Source organism: Scophthalmus maximus, chromosome 14, assembly GCF_022379125.1.
Source record: "Scophthalmus maximus strain ysfricsl-2021 chromosome 14, ASM2237912v1, whole genome shotgun sequence".
In the NCBI taxonomy this organism is placed as follows: Eukaryota; Metazoa; Chordata; class Actinopteri; order Pleuronectiformes; family Scophthalmidae; genus Scophthalmus; species Scophthalmus maximus.
The window spans coordinates 1560366-1578887 of record NC_061528.1 but is presented as its reverse complement, the minus strand read 5'-3'; the positions used below and the strand labels follow the sequence as shown (position 1 = coordinate 1578887).

General features: G+C 47.8%; 1 protein-coding gene across 4 annotated transcripts; it reads right to left on the bottom strand.

Moving 5' to 3' along the window:
- Positions 1–1330: 1330 nt before the first annotated feature.
- etv5a (ETS variant transcription factor 5a) lies at positions 1331–11505 on the bottom strand. Of its 4 annotated transcripts, none has more exons than XM_035604261.2 (13): positions 11323–11504; positions 9422–9579; positions 9227–9320; positions 9087–9134; positions 8679–8729; positions 6823–6946; positions 6483–6737; positions 6072–6400; positions 4454–4516; positions 4025–4093; positions 3734–3906; positions 3523–3630; positions 1331–3214 (listed from the first exon to the last, which is right to left on the bottom strand). In XM_035604261.2, the coding sequence occupies exons 2-13, from the start codon at positions 9467–9469 to the stop codon at positions 2984–2986; spliced, it is 1593 nt and encodes a 530-aa protein (XP_035460154.1). In that variant the 5' UTR covers positions 9470–9579; positions 11323–11504; the 3' UTR covers positions 1331–2983. The 4 variants fall into 4 exon arrangements, with proteins under 4 accessions (XP_035460154.1, XP_035460156.1, XP_035460157.1 ...); XM_035604263.2 differs by having other exon boundaries at positions 3529–3630; positions 11323–11502; XM_035604264.2 differs by lacking the exon at positions 4454–4516 and having other exon boundaries at positions 11323–11505.
- Between the last annotated feature and the right edge of the window lie 7017 nt (positions 11506–18522).

Genomic DNA, 18522 nt, shown 5'->3' with positions numbered 1-18522 from the left:
AAACCACAAAACCGAGTGAGTTCAACGTTGAGCATCTTCATCATTTACAAAACAAACCAACAAAGCATGTAGATAAAAAGCAGGGAATAGGATTCCCTCCACGTCTGTTGTGCCTCTTCACCAGTCAATAGCATTGATTATTAAATCAATATAATTTTTAAAGACATAATCAAAATGTAATCAAGTAATCCTTGATAACGTAACTATAATCCAATTACACACATTTTTCAGATGTAACCTGGTCTGATTATAGTTACTTGTTTTTCGGCACCAGGATAACTTTAATTTTGCAGCTCATAATTCTGTATTTTCACTCTTTGCAGACTTGTTCTTGTCTGATCTTGCTTCGTTTACTCAAGTAAATGATCTGAATTCTTCCTTTTCTTTCTCCGTCCTCATTCATACTCGCACGTACATGTGCACCAAAGAGCCGCAGGGGGAAAACAAGCCGCTGGGCCCAAGATGAACCCGGTTCTTCCTCCCTCTGGTTCATATACACACACGTGTAATCATTTGTAATGTACACAGATGAGTCACAGCATTGAAAACAGGCAACTGGTTGTTACGTCGTTGCAGATCAGCATAATTACACTTTTAGTGTTTGCACAATTTATTTACAAAAGGTCCAGGAAGCACATGGAGGACGTTTCTGACACCCGATGCTTTGGGGCTTGTTTTGTTTGTTTTTTTGAGTTTGCAGAATTATTCATGGACTCAAGCATTAGATTCGACCGAGAGCTCGGAGTGAGTCATAAATATTGAAATATCCAATATGTGCACTCCCCTGTACAGTGACAGTGATCTACAATCTGACAACACCAGAGTAAATAGAGGTGTATGATTTATTTATATATATATATTTATATATATAAAGTATTACTATACCCACATTTAGCCGCATTAATATTTAAAAAAATGGAACTGGTTTTAATGTGGTTTCCAAAAATACAGTTAGAGTTTGTATCATGGTGTAAATTAAATCATTATCTGGATTCATTTGGAAAAAAACAACCAAAACTTGACCGACCAAGAAACAATTATCTTTAAAAATGTTATTTCTCTTGATGAAATCATCTTCAACACCAGTGTCGGTGCCAAGAACACATTTCACGTGAAAAACAAACGAGCGTTTCTTTCCTTCGCTCGACTCCGACGCGGCTCTAACACAAGTTTAAAAAGAGTTGAACAATCATTCACCCAGTGGAGAAGAAGCATGTGACTCCGAAAGGAGCCAGGTCAAGAAGAAGCACAGCAGCCGGTCAGCTGACCGACCGAGCGGCCGCCTGTCAACAGGAGCGGGAGGGAAGAAACACACCCGGACTGCAGGCAGTGAAGCATAGAGGACCGTTTATTGTACCCAGTACAGATTATTAGAAACTCTGCAGTGTAAGAAACACATGGTGAGGAGGGGGAGCGGGACCGAAGCCCTGGTACAAGTGCAGACGATCCCCACACCGAGCCGGAGGTTCGATCCCATGATCTCCGGCCGTACAGAGATAACAACCTCCTCTCAGCCACTCTCCAACACGGGGGGAGGGAGGGGGGGCCGAGATTTGAGTTTTTAAAAAGGTACATGTCTATTATTAAAAGCCAGAACTATACAGCTTATACATTAAAATCAAGACAAAATGCAGCCTTATAGCAAAAATATATACTTTATATAAGTTTGTCTTTGCCCCCCGGTTCAGAGAACAGAGATAATGAACACAACCCCCCCAAAAAATAAAGAAAAATGCAGAGAGATTATCACAAATATCTTCTTTGTCCAGAGACAGTTAAAGCGAGATATGTTAGTGGACTGATTATTACACCATGCAAAGAGAAGCAGAGGGTCGACAGCTCGTCCAACAGGAGGGGGGGGGGCAAAGTTTCACCCCCTCTTTTCTTTTTCTGCGTTTTTTTTTGCATGCAGCCTCGTGACGCTCCGGCCATACTGGTGCATCAGAGGAACTCGTCCACTGCCGAGGAAACATCGAGTTACAACCAAACAAACTAAAAAAGAAACCTGCAGCGATGTGACTGTTTATCGTACATGAACATGTGTCCCTCTGCAAACGGAGGCGATGAGGAGGTAATCCTCTCTAAAAACAAGAAGAAGAAGAAGAAGAAGGACCCAGCAGGGGATGAGCAGAGCTGAGAGGAGTGTTCTGTATTGACGTGGGCTCCTGCAGATACAATCTGTTCACAAGGGGCAGAACCGTTAAGAGAAACAAGAACAAGTTCACGGGAAAGAGACGCCGCCGCCGCCCGGACCATCGAGTCTGAAGTACAGCAGCGCCCCAGAAACCTGAGGTCTGGGTCTCCAAAACAAAAGTGGATAAAAATATCTAGGGAACAGAAGTGGGTTCTGAATATGTTGTGGCGTTTTTACTTGGTTTGTTAATCCGTTTCTTTTTTCTTTTTTTTTTTGCAAATTAAAGCCCTTTCACGGATTGTGTACCTCAGATGTATGACATGGAAATGGGGGGAGGAGTTCCCAAAAAGGCAACTTTAGAATAATGCTGCACTTTTAAATATCTCATTAGATTTTTACTCTGTTTCTTGTTAGATTTTTTTTTTTAAGAAAAGCAGATTGTCAGAAAATCACGTTTGCAGTCTCGTACGAAGGAGCGGCGCGGAGGAGACGCGGGTCTGCCAGCTCAGTTTGAAGTCGGCGGGCTGTTGGCCTCGCCTCGTTTGGTCTCCATAACAACAGCAGCCCCCCTCCCATCCTGCCTTACTTTAGCTCGTAAGGTGGGCGGAGCCACCGAGTTCCAATTCATCCTCTCTCTGTCGTGTGATGGTGCAGGAAATCATTCGTCCGTTCTGGGGAGCGATCAGAGTCACATGAAGGTTTTCCAGGGAGCAGGAGAGGGAACCAGGAAGGAGCGGAGTGCGAGGTCCGTCGTTCCAAACAGCTCGACGGGTCGTCGAGAGACTTTGGGGGAGTGTTTTGCGTGTAACGCGTGTGTGCGTGCCGTGCGTCCGGACGCCACCGCTCTTCTTAGTAGCCGTAGCCGTCGGGGAAGGAGAGGCCGGCCACACACTGCTCGGCGGCGTCCAGCAGGTAGGGGGTGGCCTCTTCGTAGTGCGTGAGGGGCACGGTGTCGTCGTCCGGACCCGGCAGGCTGTCGGGGTCGGCCTTCAGGTTGGGCCGCTGGTTGTCGGGGAAGGCCATGGAGAACAGGGCCTCGGGGTCGCACACAAACTTGTACACATACCGCTCTCCGGCCACCTGAGGACAAGAAAGACGACAAGACATATATGACTCACACAGAATAATCCTCGTCGTAAGACATGCAGTACATCACTCACACGGAATAATCCTCGTCATGTTTGCACAGAGGAAACACCCTGAAGGAAATACTAGGCAGCAAACAGAAATAGACTAATATATATAGTAGAAGAAGAGATCGGTCGGCCCGCGGGCTATTTAGCTTCTAGCTGAGGTCAAGACTCTACATCATGGCCACCGCCACAAACAGCCCACAGCTGCTGTGGGACGAGGGCGGAGGGAGGGAGAGAAGAAATGGCGGAACGTGCCTTTACCTTCTGCATGATGCCCTTCTCGTAGTAGTAGCGCAGCGAGCGGCTCAGCTTGTCGTAGTTCATCGCAGGCCGGTTCTTCTGGACGCCCCACCGACGAGCCACCTGAGGAGAGAGAGGAACGAGGAGATCACCAATCTGCCAGGAACATTTCAAACGGTCGCGTACGAAAACAAATGGAAACAATATAAAAGGACGGTCCACCAACCTCCTCGGGCTCGATGAGTTTGAACTCCATGCCGCGACCCGTCCAGGCGATGAAGTGGCCGTTGGCCGGGTCGTCCAGTAACGTGACCAGGAACTGCCACAGCTGCAGGGAGCCGCGGCGCTGGTACGGAGGCCCGTCGCGGTACACGGTGGAGGGCTCCTGCTTTACTTTACCTGAGGAGGGAAGAGGAAGAAGAAGAGTGTCGGTCAGCCCAGTGTGGTGAGACATTGTGGAAGTTAATCGCGCGAATAAAGCGACGCTTCAATCTGGAACTCCTTTCTCTGATATTACCTTCTAGTCTTTCGGGGACGACACAGGTGTCGTCAAAGTAGAGCTGAGGATCTCTGTCGAAGGAGAAGCCTGAAATTGAAAAAGAGACCGAAATGAATCAGATGACAGCAGATAGAGAGAGAAAGAAAAAATTGATGCAGTCGATTCAGGAAGACACGGATCAACTAGTGGTCAGTGCATGGTGTCTCTGTTCAATGACAACACTATCCTGGGAGAGACAGACACGCCCACAGACAGAAACGTCTGTCTCCATAGAAACGCTCTGTCTCCGTACATGTGGGACAAAGTGCCGATCTTACAACTAGACTCAACATTCCAAAAGTCGGTACAGATTTTTCCCCGACACTCGCTAAGGCGCAGGGTTCAAGTATTCTTTTTAGACGGGTGAATCTGATTCAAAGGGCTAGAAGTCAATTATCTCCAACTCACTTTCATGGTTATTTTGGTAGAAGCTCCCCGCTCTGCCGAACGATGACTGACAGTTAGGCACTTCTGTAAACAAAAGAAGAAGAAGGGCGGCGTGAATTCAGACCAGTCGTTCCTCAACCGTCATTCCAAACAACGCGGGACGCGTCCAGATCCACCTGGCAGCTGGCGAGATATATTTGGACGCCTGCCACTGGACGCGCAGAGCTTTGATACTGTATCTCGCAGCCTGTGCTCAGGCTGCATCATTATTATTAGTGCGTTGGTCACACCGACTAAAATATATGGTACGGAAATAAAAGAGGTCAAAAAGAAACAGTGGCTGCTGCTTCCTCCGGTCCAACCAGGGGCCAAGTTCATCTTGAGCAGCTTGAAAACAACAAGAACGAGAAGGACCAGAGCCCAGATCGCGTGTCCTGCCCGGCCCCTTAAATGGGATTAGCACCATGGTGGCTGTATTAAATCTCAATGACAATCAAGTTATGCCAGTCCTCCCCGGGGGGGTTGAGGCTGAGGCCCGTCTTCCGGTCGCAGTGTCTCTGCAGAGGCAACAAACCCCCTTCCACTGATACAGTGCGTCTACATGCAGTTTAATGACCTGATTATATTCGATACAATTCTCAAGCGCCATGTGAACACATCACCCCGGTTAACAGACCTAGATAACTCCTTCAGTAACCGGGGTTATCGTGCACATATACAACTTCACCGGCGGTCAGCTCGGGTTAACGTCCGCACGGGCTCAGTAGGTAACGTTACTGAGGTGCAGCGAATGTATGAAATGTACAGCGCTGAAGAGTCGTCCGTGTTCTCCTCCGCTGTCCAAGTTGCAGCAAACAGAACCGCGCTCATCTTCCTCCATCTAGAGATACGAGGCCTCGTGGTGACGTAGGTATTTAAAAAGGGCCATAAGAAGGCTAAGAGGATTTGGTCATTACATCACTGCCCTGCCGGCCGGCCGGTCGGTCGCACAACAGGCAGGAAGAGAATCAGAGTAAATGAGGATGGCTGAGTGAAAAATATTTTCTAGAAAAACATGTGGAGTTTCAGGAAATACGACGGTGCTAATGCACCCGAGCGCGGGACAACAGCTGGACGAGTGTGTGGGCGTCGGGCTCCGACAACACAGCCTCGTCGCTCTGGGTTGTTTGGTTTACACCATGTGAGTAAACAGCGTCTCTGTTTGACGAGGGGCCGCCGCCATTCGGCCTCTTGTGTGTTCTGTAAAAAACCGAGCAGAGAGGCTCCAGGTCACCTCACCCCCCCGAGGGCACCGGCCTGAATCTATTGTTCCAGGTAATAGGCGGCTGAGCGCAGAGGTTGACTCCACCTGGCTGGATGACCCATTTACTTTTTGCCCTTGGAGGCTTACGACGAGCTAAAGGACCCACTTTTACTCTGCTGCCGTGAGACTCTGGAGGAGCAACGCAGATAAGACCTGCGAGTGTGTGAACTGAGGATCTGTGTGACCAGGCTTTCTGCTGCGTGCGAAAACTCACAGGCGAGTGTCAGAGCCCAGAACAAACATGGCCGGGCACATTCCTGCTCTCGGCCCTGGACGGCGACTTTCACACGGTTTCTTTTTTTGACGAACAAACTCTGCGCTGCTGCTGCTACTCACCAGAGTCGAAGCAGAAGTCCCGCGGCTCCTGCTTGATGGCCATGGGGTGGAACGACGCCTGGCACTGAGGGCCCGGCGGGGGGCCCATGGCGGGGACGCCCTGCTCGGCGTACCGCGGGTCGATGAGCTCCTGCTTGAAGCCCTGCGGAGGCACCGCCACCAGCGGCTCGGACATCTGGCGGTGGTACGGTGGCCGTCCGTCGCGTGGCAGGTTGCTGCTGTTGTTGTGGTTGTTGTTGCCACTGGGAGGCTGGGGCAGGTACTGGGGGCGTCCTTGACTCTCTGAGGGGGGGAAGGGTAGACATGGCTCTGACATCTGCCTCTGGAACCTGGAGACGGAGGAGGAGGACGTGATTAACGTTATCACTGATAACGGATTGAAGTGATGAGGAGGAGGCGGCGTGTGCTCACCTGTGCTCAGGTGTAAAGCTGTTGGCATCCTGGCCGAGCGGCGCGCAGGGCACGGCGAAGGGCGGGCTGTGGCTGTGGCCCGGGATCGCCTGCTGGCTGGACGCGGTCGGGCTGGCTACATGGGAGGGGTGAGGAGGGGGCGTCTGCGCGCTCAGCGGAGGCGCTCCCGGCGTGCCGCTGGGGCCGCAGGGGGAGACCGGCGTCAAGGGCGGGGTTAATGGCTTGAACCCTGGGGTGGGCTTCCTGTCGCAGGCACTGACGGGACGAGGAAGAGACGGCGTCAGGGTCATAATCAACACACGACAGTTGCCGTCGTGGTAACCGGTGCACTCGTACCAACCTGTAGCTGTAAAGGCACTTCTCCCCGTAGGGCATGGGACTCCTGTCCTGGCGACAGGGAGAGAGCTCGTTGGAGCGAGTCAGCTCGCGTTTGATCTTGGCCGGTGGCGGGCCATGAAACATCACTGGACGGGAGGAGACAGGACAACAGAGAGAGCGTCAGATCAGCTGCAGATATCACCTCATTGCAGCTGTAAACAGAAGTGCAGCAGTTTTATCTGAACAACATTTGAAACTGATGGATAAATGGAGGCATGGACGGCGTCTGTGTCTGAGCCACTTAGCAGCTATTTATCATCCGCCCCCTAATGACGCCCGGAGAACAGCCGAGGCTCTGAAGCATGATACCAACTGCACTATACACACAGAAGCCATCAACCCTCATCGTCTGATTCCCATTAGGGGCCGAGGCAATACCAATAGCCATGAATCAGTGTGGCTGTAATCTAATGGCGGTGAATGATTTCCCTTCTCCTCCTCCTCCTCCTCCTCCTCCTCCCGGGGGCTGTAACCATTAGACACTTACAGCTGCAGCTCTCTCTCTGCGTATCAGTGGCCGTTTCCGGGGCGCCACATAATAGCCGGGCAGAAACCAGATCCTCTGGGCGCACGAGGAGCGGGGAGAGACAAATAAATAAATCACCCCGGGCGCGGCGGGTGCTGATGGACCAGAGCAGAGCTTAACAACAACGGGCACGTGAGCTGGTGTGAACACAGAGAAAAGTAAATAACGGTGGAAGACAAGCGTCTTTTCTCTGTCTGACACAATGCGAGGAGGCGGATTAACGGACAAACACCAACTTGGTCTCTCTGTTCCAAATGTAAACTCTGCAGTCGGCCGGGGGTCGCCGTGTGGTCTCTGACTCGCTGTGGCTCATGGTGAAAGATCTGTTTTTTTGGTGGATAAGTGTTTTGTGAGAAAGAGACAGAGAGGCGTCCGCCGAACTCACCGCTCATCACTCAAGGTCACGCACTTCACCACAACATCACTTCGCCGTGACCCGACTGCGCTCAGCACATTGTGCTCAGAACCTTGGACGGGGCCAATACAACATACTCAAGTCAATGCATCAACCTCAACAACATGTCAGAGCGCCGCAGGCCAGCGTTCAGTCTAACAGCTCGCCGAGCCACATTAAACCAGGATTTAAAAAGACGAGAGGCAGCGACCACACCCTGTCTCCATCTCCTACGCATCAGACTAAAACATAAACTCAGAGAGACGGAGTGGAGGAGGAGGAGGAGGAGGAGGGGGAGGAAGCACATAAAATGCTCCATTGGGCATAATTCAACTATATCCCCGCAGCTGCAGCCTGGAGGCGGAGTGTATGTGTGTGTGTGTGTGTGTGTGCAGAGCGAGCGGGGGGGCGGTGTGGTGCATGTTGGGAGACGACGCGGTGCAGACAGATTTTTTTGGGGGGCGATGGTTAGTTAGTTCTGGGGGGGAAGCGGGACTGAAGCCGCTGGAATCCAGCCCACTTCAGCAGCAGCAGCAGGGCCCGAGTGCGAGAAAGTGTGAAATCAGATTAAGGAGCTTGGCTCATGTGATGCCCCATGCCAATCGGCTGATTAAACTCAAAATGGAGGAGAGGGAGGGAGAAGGAGAGCAGCCTTCTCCCAGAGCTGTGTTTCGAAGACGAAGGACGTTGTGTTTGTGTGTTTGTCCTCGAAAAAACCAGGGGTGACCCGAACGTCTCGTCGGGGGCAGTAAACACAAAACGAAAAGAGGCGTATTAAAAAGTCTTCTGGCGGTGAAAATAATCTGATGGTGCCGCTTGAATTTACGACAGATATTTGAATTTCCATGTACAAACTCACAATAATCAAGAGATGAAGAACATAAAGTCGGGTACTCACAGCTGTCGGACTGGAAATCTGGGACAAACTGCTCGTCATCAGGCACCTGGGCTGTGAAGAGACGGGACAACGGCACAAATCAGAAATCAGACCACAACTTTTGTTTCGGACTTTCTAACGCGTCATCGCACAGAAACAGGAAGAAACTAAAATAAGCTACTTTCAGGGTAAAAAAAACCCAACGGCCGAGCTCAGTCAGCAGTTAGTCTCCAGCGAAGGGACTTTGCTCTTCTTGCTCCAGTTGCCGACAGAAAAATAAGCGATATTTCAACATTCCCGTCGAGTTAATCGTTCATCTTTAAAACTTGACTGATCACAAAAGGTCTTAGGAGTCAAACATGTTCACCGGCCGCTGGTTGTAGTGGAAGGTTATTAATAAGTCTAAATAATAATTCCATCTGGTCTCACCTTCTGCGATCCAGATCTCCTGCAGCTGACTGAGGTCTTGGAAGAGATCTGGGGGGAAAAGTCAAGGAGACGTTGAGCGATGATTCCCCACAAACAGATTCATACACCTGGTTCGTTCACATTGGGGCGGGCGGCGTTACCTTCCGTGTCCTGGGCGAGTTCCGTGTCCACGAACTTCCTCTTCCTGTCGCCCAGAGGCCTGTGGTGCGGCTGGTCGTCCACGCGAGACTTGTGCTGTTGGGGGAAGAGACGAGGAGACGCGTGTCAGAACATGGACAGAGGACGCGGATCATCCATGTCGTGTGATGTGTGTTGCGAATGACGTGTCCACTTACGCTGGGTGGGACCATAAATGGGACCTGCTGGTCGTAGAATCCGTCCATGTTTATCTAGTTGAGTGACGGGAGGGGAGGGGGAGGGGGCGTCGATGTAGTAGGGGAGGGGGGAGGTGTTCGCTTTTAAAGCGACGGCGCCTGCGTCACTTTGTGGGTCACTGGAAAACACGAGACGGGAGGAAACGTTCAGCAAGTGTCAGGAGAATCATATTCATACACAAAAAAAGCCCGGCCGATCCAGGTTTTTGGGGGTTGATGCATATATCGACATTAGGGAGTACGAGATTTCTGAAACATCGACCCATATTTAAATATGTATATATTTTGATCTGTGAATGATTCCTAGGATGTCGTTATTAAACCTTTATGACAAAAAAATGTAATTGAGGCTTGATATTTTAGTTTAACCATAAACTTGATCATAAATAACTTTAAATAAAAAGAAAACACAAATACGACCAAATATAAAGGGCTGTCAATTAGTTGTCAGATATTCAGTTCACTGTCACAGAGGAGCCATGAAACCAGAAAATATTTTCACATTTAAGAAGCTGAAATCAGAGAATTTTGAATTTTTTCCCCATAAAAACTACTTGAACCGATTAATCGATTATCAAAATAGTTGGTGATTAATCTAGTAGTGAAAAATTAAGAAAAGCAATAGAATTTATTCGACGTAAAAAAAGGTAAATTTTTTTCTGCACAATAAAAAGATTTCATATAAACATAATTGCTGATACCGACACCGAAGAAGAAGCCGATAGACGAGGCAACATTCATTAACACACAACAGTCATTACAGCACGTAATTCACTTATATAATCTACACTCACTCACTGCTCGTCTGGACTACGACTCTACTGTACAACAATCTGCTCTCTTGTGTCTCAGAGCCTCTCAGAGCAGATGGAGGTGGGTCATGGAGCTGACTGGTGTCTAGAGGAGGAGAAGGATGGATGACGGAGGACGAACGAGAACTATTACAGGAGCGTGCACGTCTTTTAATATACATCGGTAATCTGGGAGTGAGGAAAGTTAACGTGGACACTTTTAATCGACCCCGACACACACACACACACACACACACACACACACACACACACACACACACACACACACACACACACACACACACACACACACACACACACACACACACACACACACACACACACACACACACACAAAATCGGGACGAGGGGGTTAATCATCCGAGATGGAAGATGATGTTTATGAGTTTGTTATTATATTATATATATATATAATAGTATATATAATAGTAAGTTTAAAGGTAAGATGATGATGATGATGATGTGCAAACGCTTTTTTAAAAAGATTTGATTTACAAGTAGTTGGATTTTTTTTTTTACTTGTACATAATTAACATCGACTTTTGGCGCAAGATTTGCAGATTCACGCAAAACTTTTTGTGTCTCAGCCAAAAGTCTGAGGGAGGGGGGGGGGGGGGGGTCGGATGATTTTCCTCCCCTGGCGGTGCCCCCCTCCCTCCCTCCTCCCCCTTCCCCCCTCCCTCCCCTTGTTTTTCTCAATGAAGTGAAACTCGATCCGTGTGGAAACAGAGGGAGGAGAGAAAAAAGAAACGACTCCTCGTCCATTCATAAAAAAGAAAAAAAAGAAATCACAAACAGTGTCCTGGTCAATATCCACGCAGATAAATCACACACACACACACACACACACACACACACACACACACACACACACACACACACACACACATACACACACACTTAAAATGGTTGACAAAGTAAATATCTTTAAAGAAAATGGCGTTGCGTTCGCGGCCAGCGGAAAAAAAACGGGAAAAAAATAAGGCACAACAAAAAAAATCACGTCGTCATGAAAACTAGTTATCGGCGGAGTGAATCGCGGCAGCTCACCTGGTTCAGTGTGTGTTCACGTCCTCGGTGTGGAAGAGACGAGGGAGAAGTATCCACGGACACACACACACAACGTGTCGGTGGCTCGTCGGTTCTGCGCGCGGACTCGCTCCGGTGTTGCTCCGTCGACTCCTGAAACTCGACTGATCCTTTTCCTCAATGGTTCCGTCGCCTGCTCGTCTCTTCTTCCGCTCTGGACTGCAGGCGGCAGGCGAGAGGCGCGCGCGGATTGGCCGGGCGGGCGTGTCCGTGGAGCGAGCGCAGCCAATGGGCGTCTGCGCAGCTCGTGAATATTCAGGAGGCTGTCGCTGGCCAATGGCAGCGCGACAGTGGACCTTTATTTATGAATGGCTGGATTTCATTCACACTTTTTTTTCTGTCGTCTCCTCAGGACGCGGGTTCTCTTAAAGGGCCAGCAGCAGTGGAAATGTACCAACGACCTGACGCTGCAGGAGCAGATGGGATTAACTCAGTTCACTGTCCACACACACACACACACACACCTGACAGTAACCAGTAACTGATTACATCAACACACACACACACACACACACACACACACACACACACACAGACAGACTGTCATCAAGTACAGTTTTTATTCACTCATATTTCATGTGAATTATCCAACACATTTCTGAGGGAATGCTGCAATCTTTACATAACTTCTATTACTACTGTTTCCATACAGTTCATATGTAACACACATGACCTCTTTCACCATGTAAATACATGTATTTATATATCATACTGTATATATTGCCCATCCATACTGTATGCTTTTATGTTTATACTATATCAATGTAACACAGGAGGAGTGATTTACAAGGTTTTTTAGAAAATTTGTACATGAATCAAATTCAATACTGAGTCTCTCCAAATCAAGCCAACAACATTTGTTTTACTTATCAATTTGTTTCACTGTATGTATTTCATATAGTCGTGTGATATTTCTGAGTGAATCCTGAAACTCTGTGCGAACATGGCTTCAAGCCTCAATTCCTAATAATGTATTCGTAAATCCTGACGCTTATTTTGCCACCATCAGGCAAAAGATTGACTTTCCTACCGAAAAATATAAAAATCTTTATTTAATATTTTCTCCAGAGGATAAACAGTTTTATAGCAATCCCAGTATCAAACGATGAACTGGTGGAATGTACCGATGTACATTAATGTACCACATTTTATCACTTATTTCCTTTTGATGGCAAAACTTTTCAGAGGTCGTATTGTACTTTTTACTCCATTACAGTCATGTGACAGATTTAGTTACATGACAAATTAAGAAACAACTAAAAACTGACTACAACTTTAATAATTGTTATCAAGTCATTTGTCAGTGACCAGAACCGGACGTTGAACGGTTCGAGCCTCTCAAATGTGAGGATTTGCTGCTTTTGATTTAAAATTATTGTAATCGTTTCTACTGTATTTCAATAATTTGGAGGTTTGGATGAATTTTGAATATGTCACTTTGGGTGAATTTTTTTTGAAGAATTGCAAGAAATCCAACAATAAAAATGACTAATCAAGAATATAATCATCAGGAAAAGTTCTACACAAAGTATTCATTAAAAAATACCTACGTGAATATGTTTTCCTACATTGCAGGTTTTTTAATCATAACACAGTATTTTTTTACAATGTGGTATTAGCACTTTTATTTAAGTGAAGGATCTGCAAACATCCTCCTCCTCCCGCCGCTTCCGAAGACATAAAGTCATAAACTTGTGCCAGTTGAATCTGCTGAGCGCAGTCGTACTGTACTTCCCTGAGAATGAACTGTTGTGATTTCATCGAGGCTGCGACCTTTTTCATTTTAGTGCCGCCACATTTTACGGCGCTCGCTCTAAATAAAGGCAACACAGTTGGTACGCTGTTCATCTCATAAAACACTTTTGTGGCAAAGTGTCAAGATTTTTTGAAAGAATCTCATTCAGAAAGTTGGAGCATCTTTTGGCTGAGTCAGAAACAGATCCTGACTAAAATACTGACTGTAAGATATCACAACATGTGTGCGTGACAGATATGTACGAGACGGAGCGGCTGTTGAAGCCCGAAGGTCAGAGGTCATGAATAAATAACCTCTGTCATTACCACCTCAGTTACTAAATTGGGAAAATCTCTCGTATCAAAACTCGACGTCGGCACGAACGTCACTCAGGCGTTTTTCAACAAACTCCAGCAGCAGCAGCTGGTATGAAAACTATAATCCGGCGGCAAATCCCCCGCAGCCGTGATGCAGAGATTATGAGCCTGCTGCCGGGGCAATAATAGTAAGAACAGACAAACACACAGAGGATACACGGCGCTGCTATCTCTGCTGCTCGTCCCACCAGAGGTCAGAGGCCAAAGGCAAACTGCTCGTCTTTCAGGATCTGTCACGGAGAAGTGTGGAGGGGAGACGGCAGCAGAAAATAGCCGCTGTCACATTTGATTGTACAACGTGTGTGAAGCATTAAAAAGCCTAGGAACAAATCTCAGTGAGACCAGAGCCTGCGCGGTGCACCTCCTGGTCTGTGCGGATGTGGTGGGTGGTCATCGGAGGCGTGTGGAGAGCGAGCGAGCACATTGCTGTTCTCATTGCTTTCCTTAAATAAATGTGCCATATGTAAAAGGGCGACGCGCCGACTCTCCCTCCCTCCCTCTCTCTCTGTGGGGGAGTGTGACGTGAGGTTTAAGACGCCAATGTCCTGTTCCCCTGAAGGATTCCACAGTAGGTTAGTGTGACACTGATGTAAGGCTCAGGTCTGAGCGCCATGTGGGCTAATCCCGACACCAGGACGCCTTCACTCGGCCAGAACGACTTAAAGGGGCAGTGAGTGATTTAATGGGACAGATTGTTTGTTGTCGATTTCTTTTTTTCTTCGTTTGGGGATCAAACCCGCAGCCTCCTGTACGGGAGATTGGCGCGCTAACCACGAGGACAAACCTCGGAGTCGTAGCATCGGTCGTAGCACGCAGGGCCGTGAGGAAATATTAAATTAAATATTATATATAAATATATACATATATTTTACATATAGATTTTATATATATTAAAATCGCCTGCTGCCCCTTTAAGTAATAAAACAGTGTGTAAATACTCACTGTTGTTATATATATATATTATATATATTTAATATATTAAATATTAAAATCGCCTACTGCCCTTTTAAGTAATAAAAATACTCACTTTTATTGTATAAAAGTCACAAATTATATTCAAATACTTATTTTGAAAAAACAGGTATTAGCACCAATCAATCAATCAATCAATCATATTTTATTTGTATAGTCCCATAGAGTGAGAAAAACTACAACAACAATTTTTTTTGCATCAATTTAAACTTAAAGGTCCAAAACGTAAAAAAACTAAAACTGAAAACTAATTATGATAACATGGAGGAATATTTTTTGCATGTATTGGTTTTTAGGAGAATAATCCACAGATTCACACGGCTGCATTATGCACAACGAGTTGGATATGTTGCGTCTGTGGCAACGGACGAACGTGGCCCGGAGACGAGACGAGGAGCGGGACTTTTTCTTTTTGTTCATTTTCAAACAGACTTTGATTCAAAGGTTCATCAATGACTGAAAGCTCCGGGACAGACTTTGTTTTGTCGACTGCGTCTTTCAAGGAAAAGAACTTTGAACCTCAGCTCAGCACAAACAACCGACCGTCCTCCAGACGAGTTAGTGACTGGACCATTCAACTCCACTCATCTTCTCTTCGTCCCGTCAGTGACCTTTGACCTTTGGTCTGGTCACCAGCGGGTGAGAGCGAGACTCCTTCACTGTGAAAACCCCCGAGTCGGTCTCGGCTCGCAGGTTTTGTCAAAAATGCACATTTCAAACGGGGTTTAAAAAGGGAAAGTCGTGGCTCCGGGCGCAGGACGCTCGCTCGCTGAGGGACAAGATGGGACTCGCCCGCTATTAATAGCACTTTGGAAGATAATTCCTGCCTTGTTATCTTAGCAGCCGGGCTCCACAGGCCTCGCCACAGGCAGACGCTTCTGAGGCTCCGCGTTGCGTAACCACGCTTCCTTTTATTCTCGCTCTTTCTCTTTCTCCTCTCGCTCGCGCTCTTCACTCAACGCTCCGTCTTTCTCTGACTTTTTCCTCTTTCATCCCCGCGTGTCTCTGCTGCTTCGGCACGACACGAATCGGCGGAGGCCCAGAGTCCTGCAGGTCTTTCTGGGACGAATGAAGGTTTCTAAACCCAAATGGTGATGAAGAGAATGTCTCCAGCGTCTTCTGTCGCGGTCCGCCTGCTGGTCGAGGCCCAACCTCCCCAGAGGCACAAAGGCCTGGGGGCCACGTGAGGGGTCAGAGGGATTACTGCAAAAAACTAAACAGCAACCACCAAACGCATTTGCAGGAGTTGTTGCCGAGGGGTTAGGAATGATCCGGAGAAGATCCCAGTGAAACTCTGGATCCAGATGAACTGATAAGATCCAGGAATTCCTTTGAACGACGACGTTTCCCTGAACAGTGTCAGGAGAAGGATAGAGTCAGTGGGAAAGAAGCTCCAGCTCCTCTGCAACAACACGTGGATCCAGAGTCCTTCTTCTGCAGGAGGAACTCTTCAACTGTTGAGACTTTCCATCGGACATTCAGCGAAAAATACTTTGATACTTATACTTAGTATTCTTAAAGTATAGTTCTGCTATTTCCTATTTAAGTAAAGGATCAAAATACAGTTTTTCCCCTCCAGCATTGATCTTTGTTAAGTTTACTCTGGTGACTTCTGTAGTTGTGGACATGAACTGGAGTCCAGTGGGCAAACAAACACACGGGCGTCTTCACGCCGTCGTCGTCGCATCGTTTGTTCACTGACGTTTCCTCCAGGTCTGGATCTGAGCTGCCGAAGTCGTCGGTGACTCGCGTCTTAATCGGTGAAGATAAACAGTGATGAGGTCTGTGTCTTTATCCGGCGACACACAGACACATCCTGATCATGTCACATGAAGACTTATCACAAGGAGAGTAGAGTGTCTGCTGTCAGTGTGTCACTGTGTTAGTTGACCGAGCAGACATTTTCTTTATGAAAGATAAAAAGGTTCAGTTCGTCAGTAGTGAAGAGTGAAAACATCTCTTGGATGGTTTCGGACTTTCGGACCAATCACAGGAAGTTGAGGCGGCGAGCTGTCGCGGAGAAAGAACCGCAAAGGAAAGACTCCCTGACGGATTTAGCGACGCGCCGGCGTCAGACGCACGTCCACGAGCCAATCAGAGTCACGCACGCAGCCCACGTAGGGGGGGGCGTACAGAAGAGACACATTGATTCGTCGACCTCTTCCCTCCAATCAGGTCCTGGACAACACGAGGGTCGTTCTGCCCTTGACCCTCAGTGGGCTGAGAGCCCCCCCCCCAGATCACACAGTTCATTAACCAGATCATCCTCTTGGTCATGTACAGTATCTTTGTTTTCATCCCCTGAAGCTGCAGTGATTTGAGGCGCGACATCTGATTCGTGACCCGACTTCTACGGTTTGATGATTTTTAACGTATCGACACGCGGTCGGGCCTCTGATGTCACTCGATACCGCTCCTCAGTCCCGGGACGAGAACCGGATCCCACCGGTTCTTTGCCTCAGAGGTGGGACGGGGGGGGGGGGGGATGTGATGAGTTGATTGATTGATGAATGTAACATGGGACATGTAGAGGAAACGTTTGATTGGCTCTGACAGACGCCCGTCATCTAGATATCGACCTTCTCGTCCAACATTCTCCCTCAAACTTTCCCTCACATGGAAATGATAATATGTTGAACTTGTTCTGAGGGGCAGCCGGTTCCGTCTCCGGATTCACTTCTTTCACCCGGTGACGTATTCCATCTTGTGTTGGACGTGATGTCCCTCGGAGATGTTTCCAGTTTGGTCTCAACATGTCACGTGACAAGAGATGTGACACTTTATGAACCGTCAGCAGGTTTGAGTGACGAGGACTTTTCTCCGTCCGCTGAAGAGGCAGCGACAACTGTATCTCTGATAATACTATGATTTGTCTTTCACTGAGAGCTCCTGCTCAGAAACACAAGACATGTCCGACCTGCTGGGAGGAGGAGAACAGAATTGAGAGCTCGGCTCTGGATGTCTGAGTTCAGTGAAATGGTTGAGAAGGATGAAAACAGAATAAAAAGTCTGGTGACATTTCACTTTTCTTCTCTCTGACTTTATTCAACTTGACAAGTGTTTCCACACCGTGACTGCACACGGAACAGTTCAAACTGTTTGCTCAGCTGATTCAAGGAAATAAGGATTTCAGGAGATTATATCAAATCAATGTGAGTCACACATCGTTGGCTTTGGTTTTTGTTTCCTTATCGTAAAAGACAACTTGCTTCAATATGCAGATGAAGACGGACGGAGATTAAAACCTAAACCTCAGTTCTCTAACGAACTTCAGTTGATCAGTGATTCTTCAACTGACACTGACGCTGCGTTTAGAGCAAATCAGTTCAAATACATTATAGTGCCTAAAGATCCCAACTGTAACTGTCGCTGCAAATATTTATCATTCTGATTTCCTCGGTCGTCCTGTGTGAGCTGAGCGTCTCGTCTGTGTTAAGGCATCGATTCGTTTAAAGGGCGAGAACAGACACGAGCTGCGGTGACACAAATCGGAAATTCCCTCAGACGTGTGTGTGTGTGTGTGTTTGAGAGAGTGTGTGTGAGTGTGTGTGTGTGTGTGAGTGTGTGTGTGTGTGTGTGTGAGTGTGCGTGTGTGTGTGTGTGTGTGTGAGAGAGTGTGTGTGTGTGTGTGTTTGTGCGTGCTTGCGTGTGTGTGCGTGTGTGTGAGTTAGTGTGTGTGTGTGTGTGTGTGTGTGAGAGTGTGTGTGTGTGCGTGTGTGCATGTGTGTGTGTGTGTGTGCGTGTGTGCGTGTGTGTGTGTGTGTGAGAGTGTGCGGGTGTGCGTGCGTGCGTGTGTGTGTGTGTGTGTGCGTGTGTGTGTGTGTGTGAGAGAGTGCGGGTGTGCGTGTGTGCGTGTGTGCGTGTGTGTGTGTGTGTGTGTGTGTGTGTGTGTGTGTGAGAGTGTGTGTGTGTGTGTGTGTGAGAGTGTGCGTGTGTGCATGTGTGTGTGTGTGTGTGTGTGTGTGTGAGAATGTGTGTGTGTGCGTGTGTGTGTGTGTGTGAGAGAGTGCGGGTGTGCGTGTGTGCGTGTGTGCGTGTGTGTGTGTGTGTGTGTGTGTGTGTGTGTCCTTCATGTTG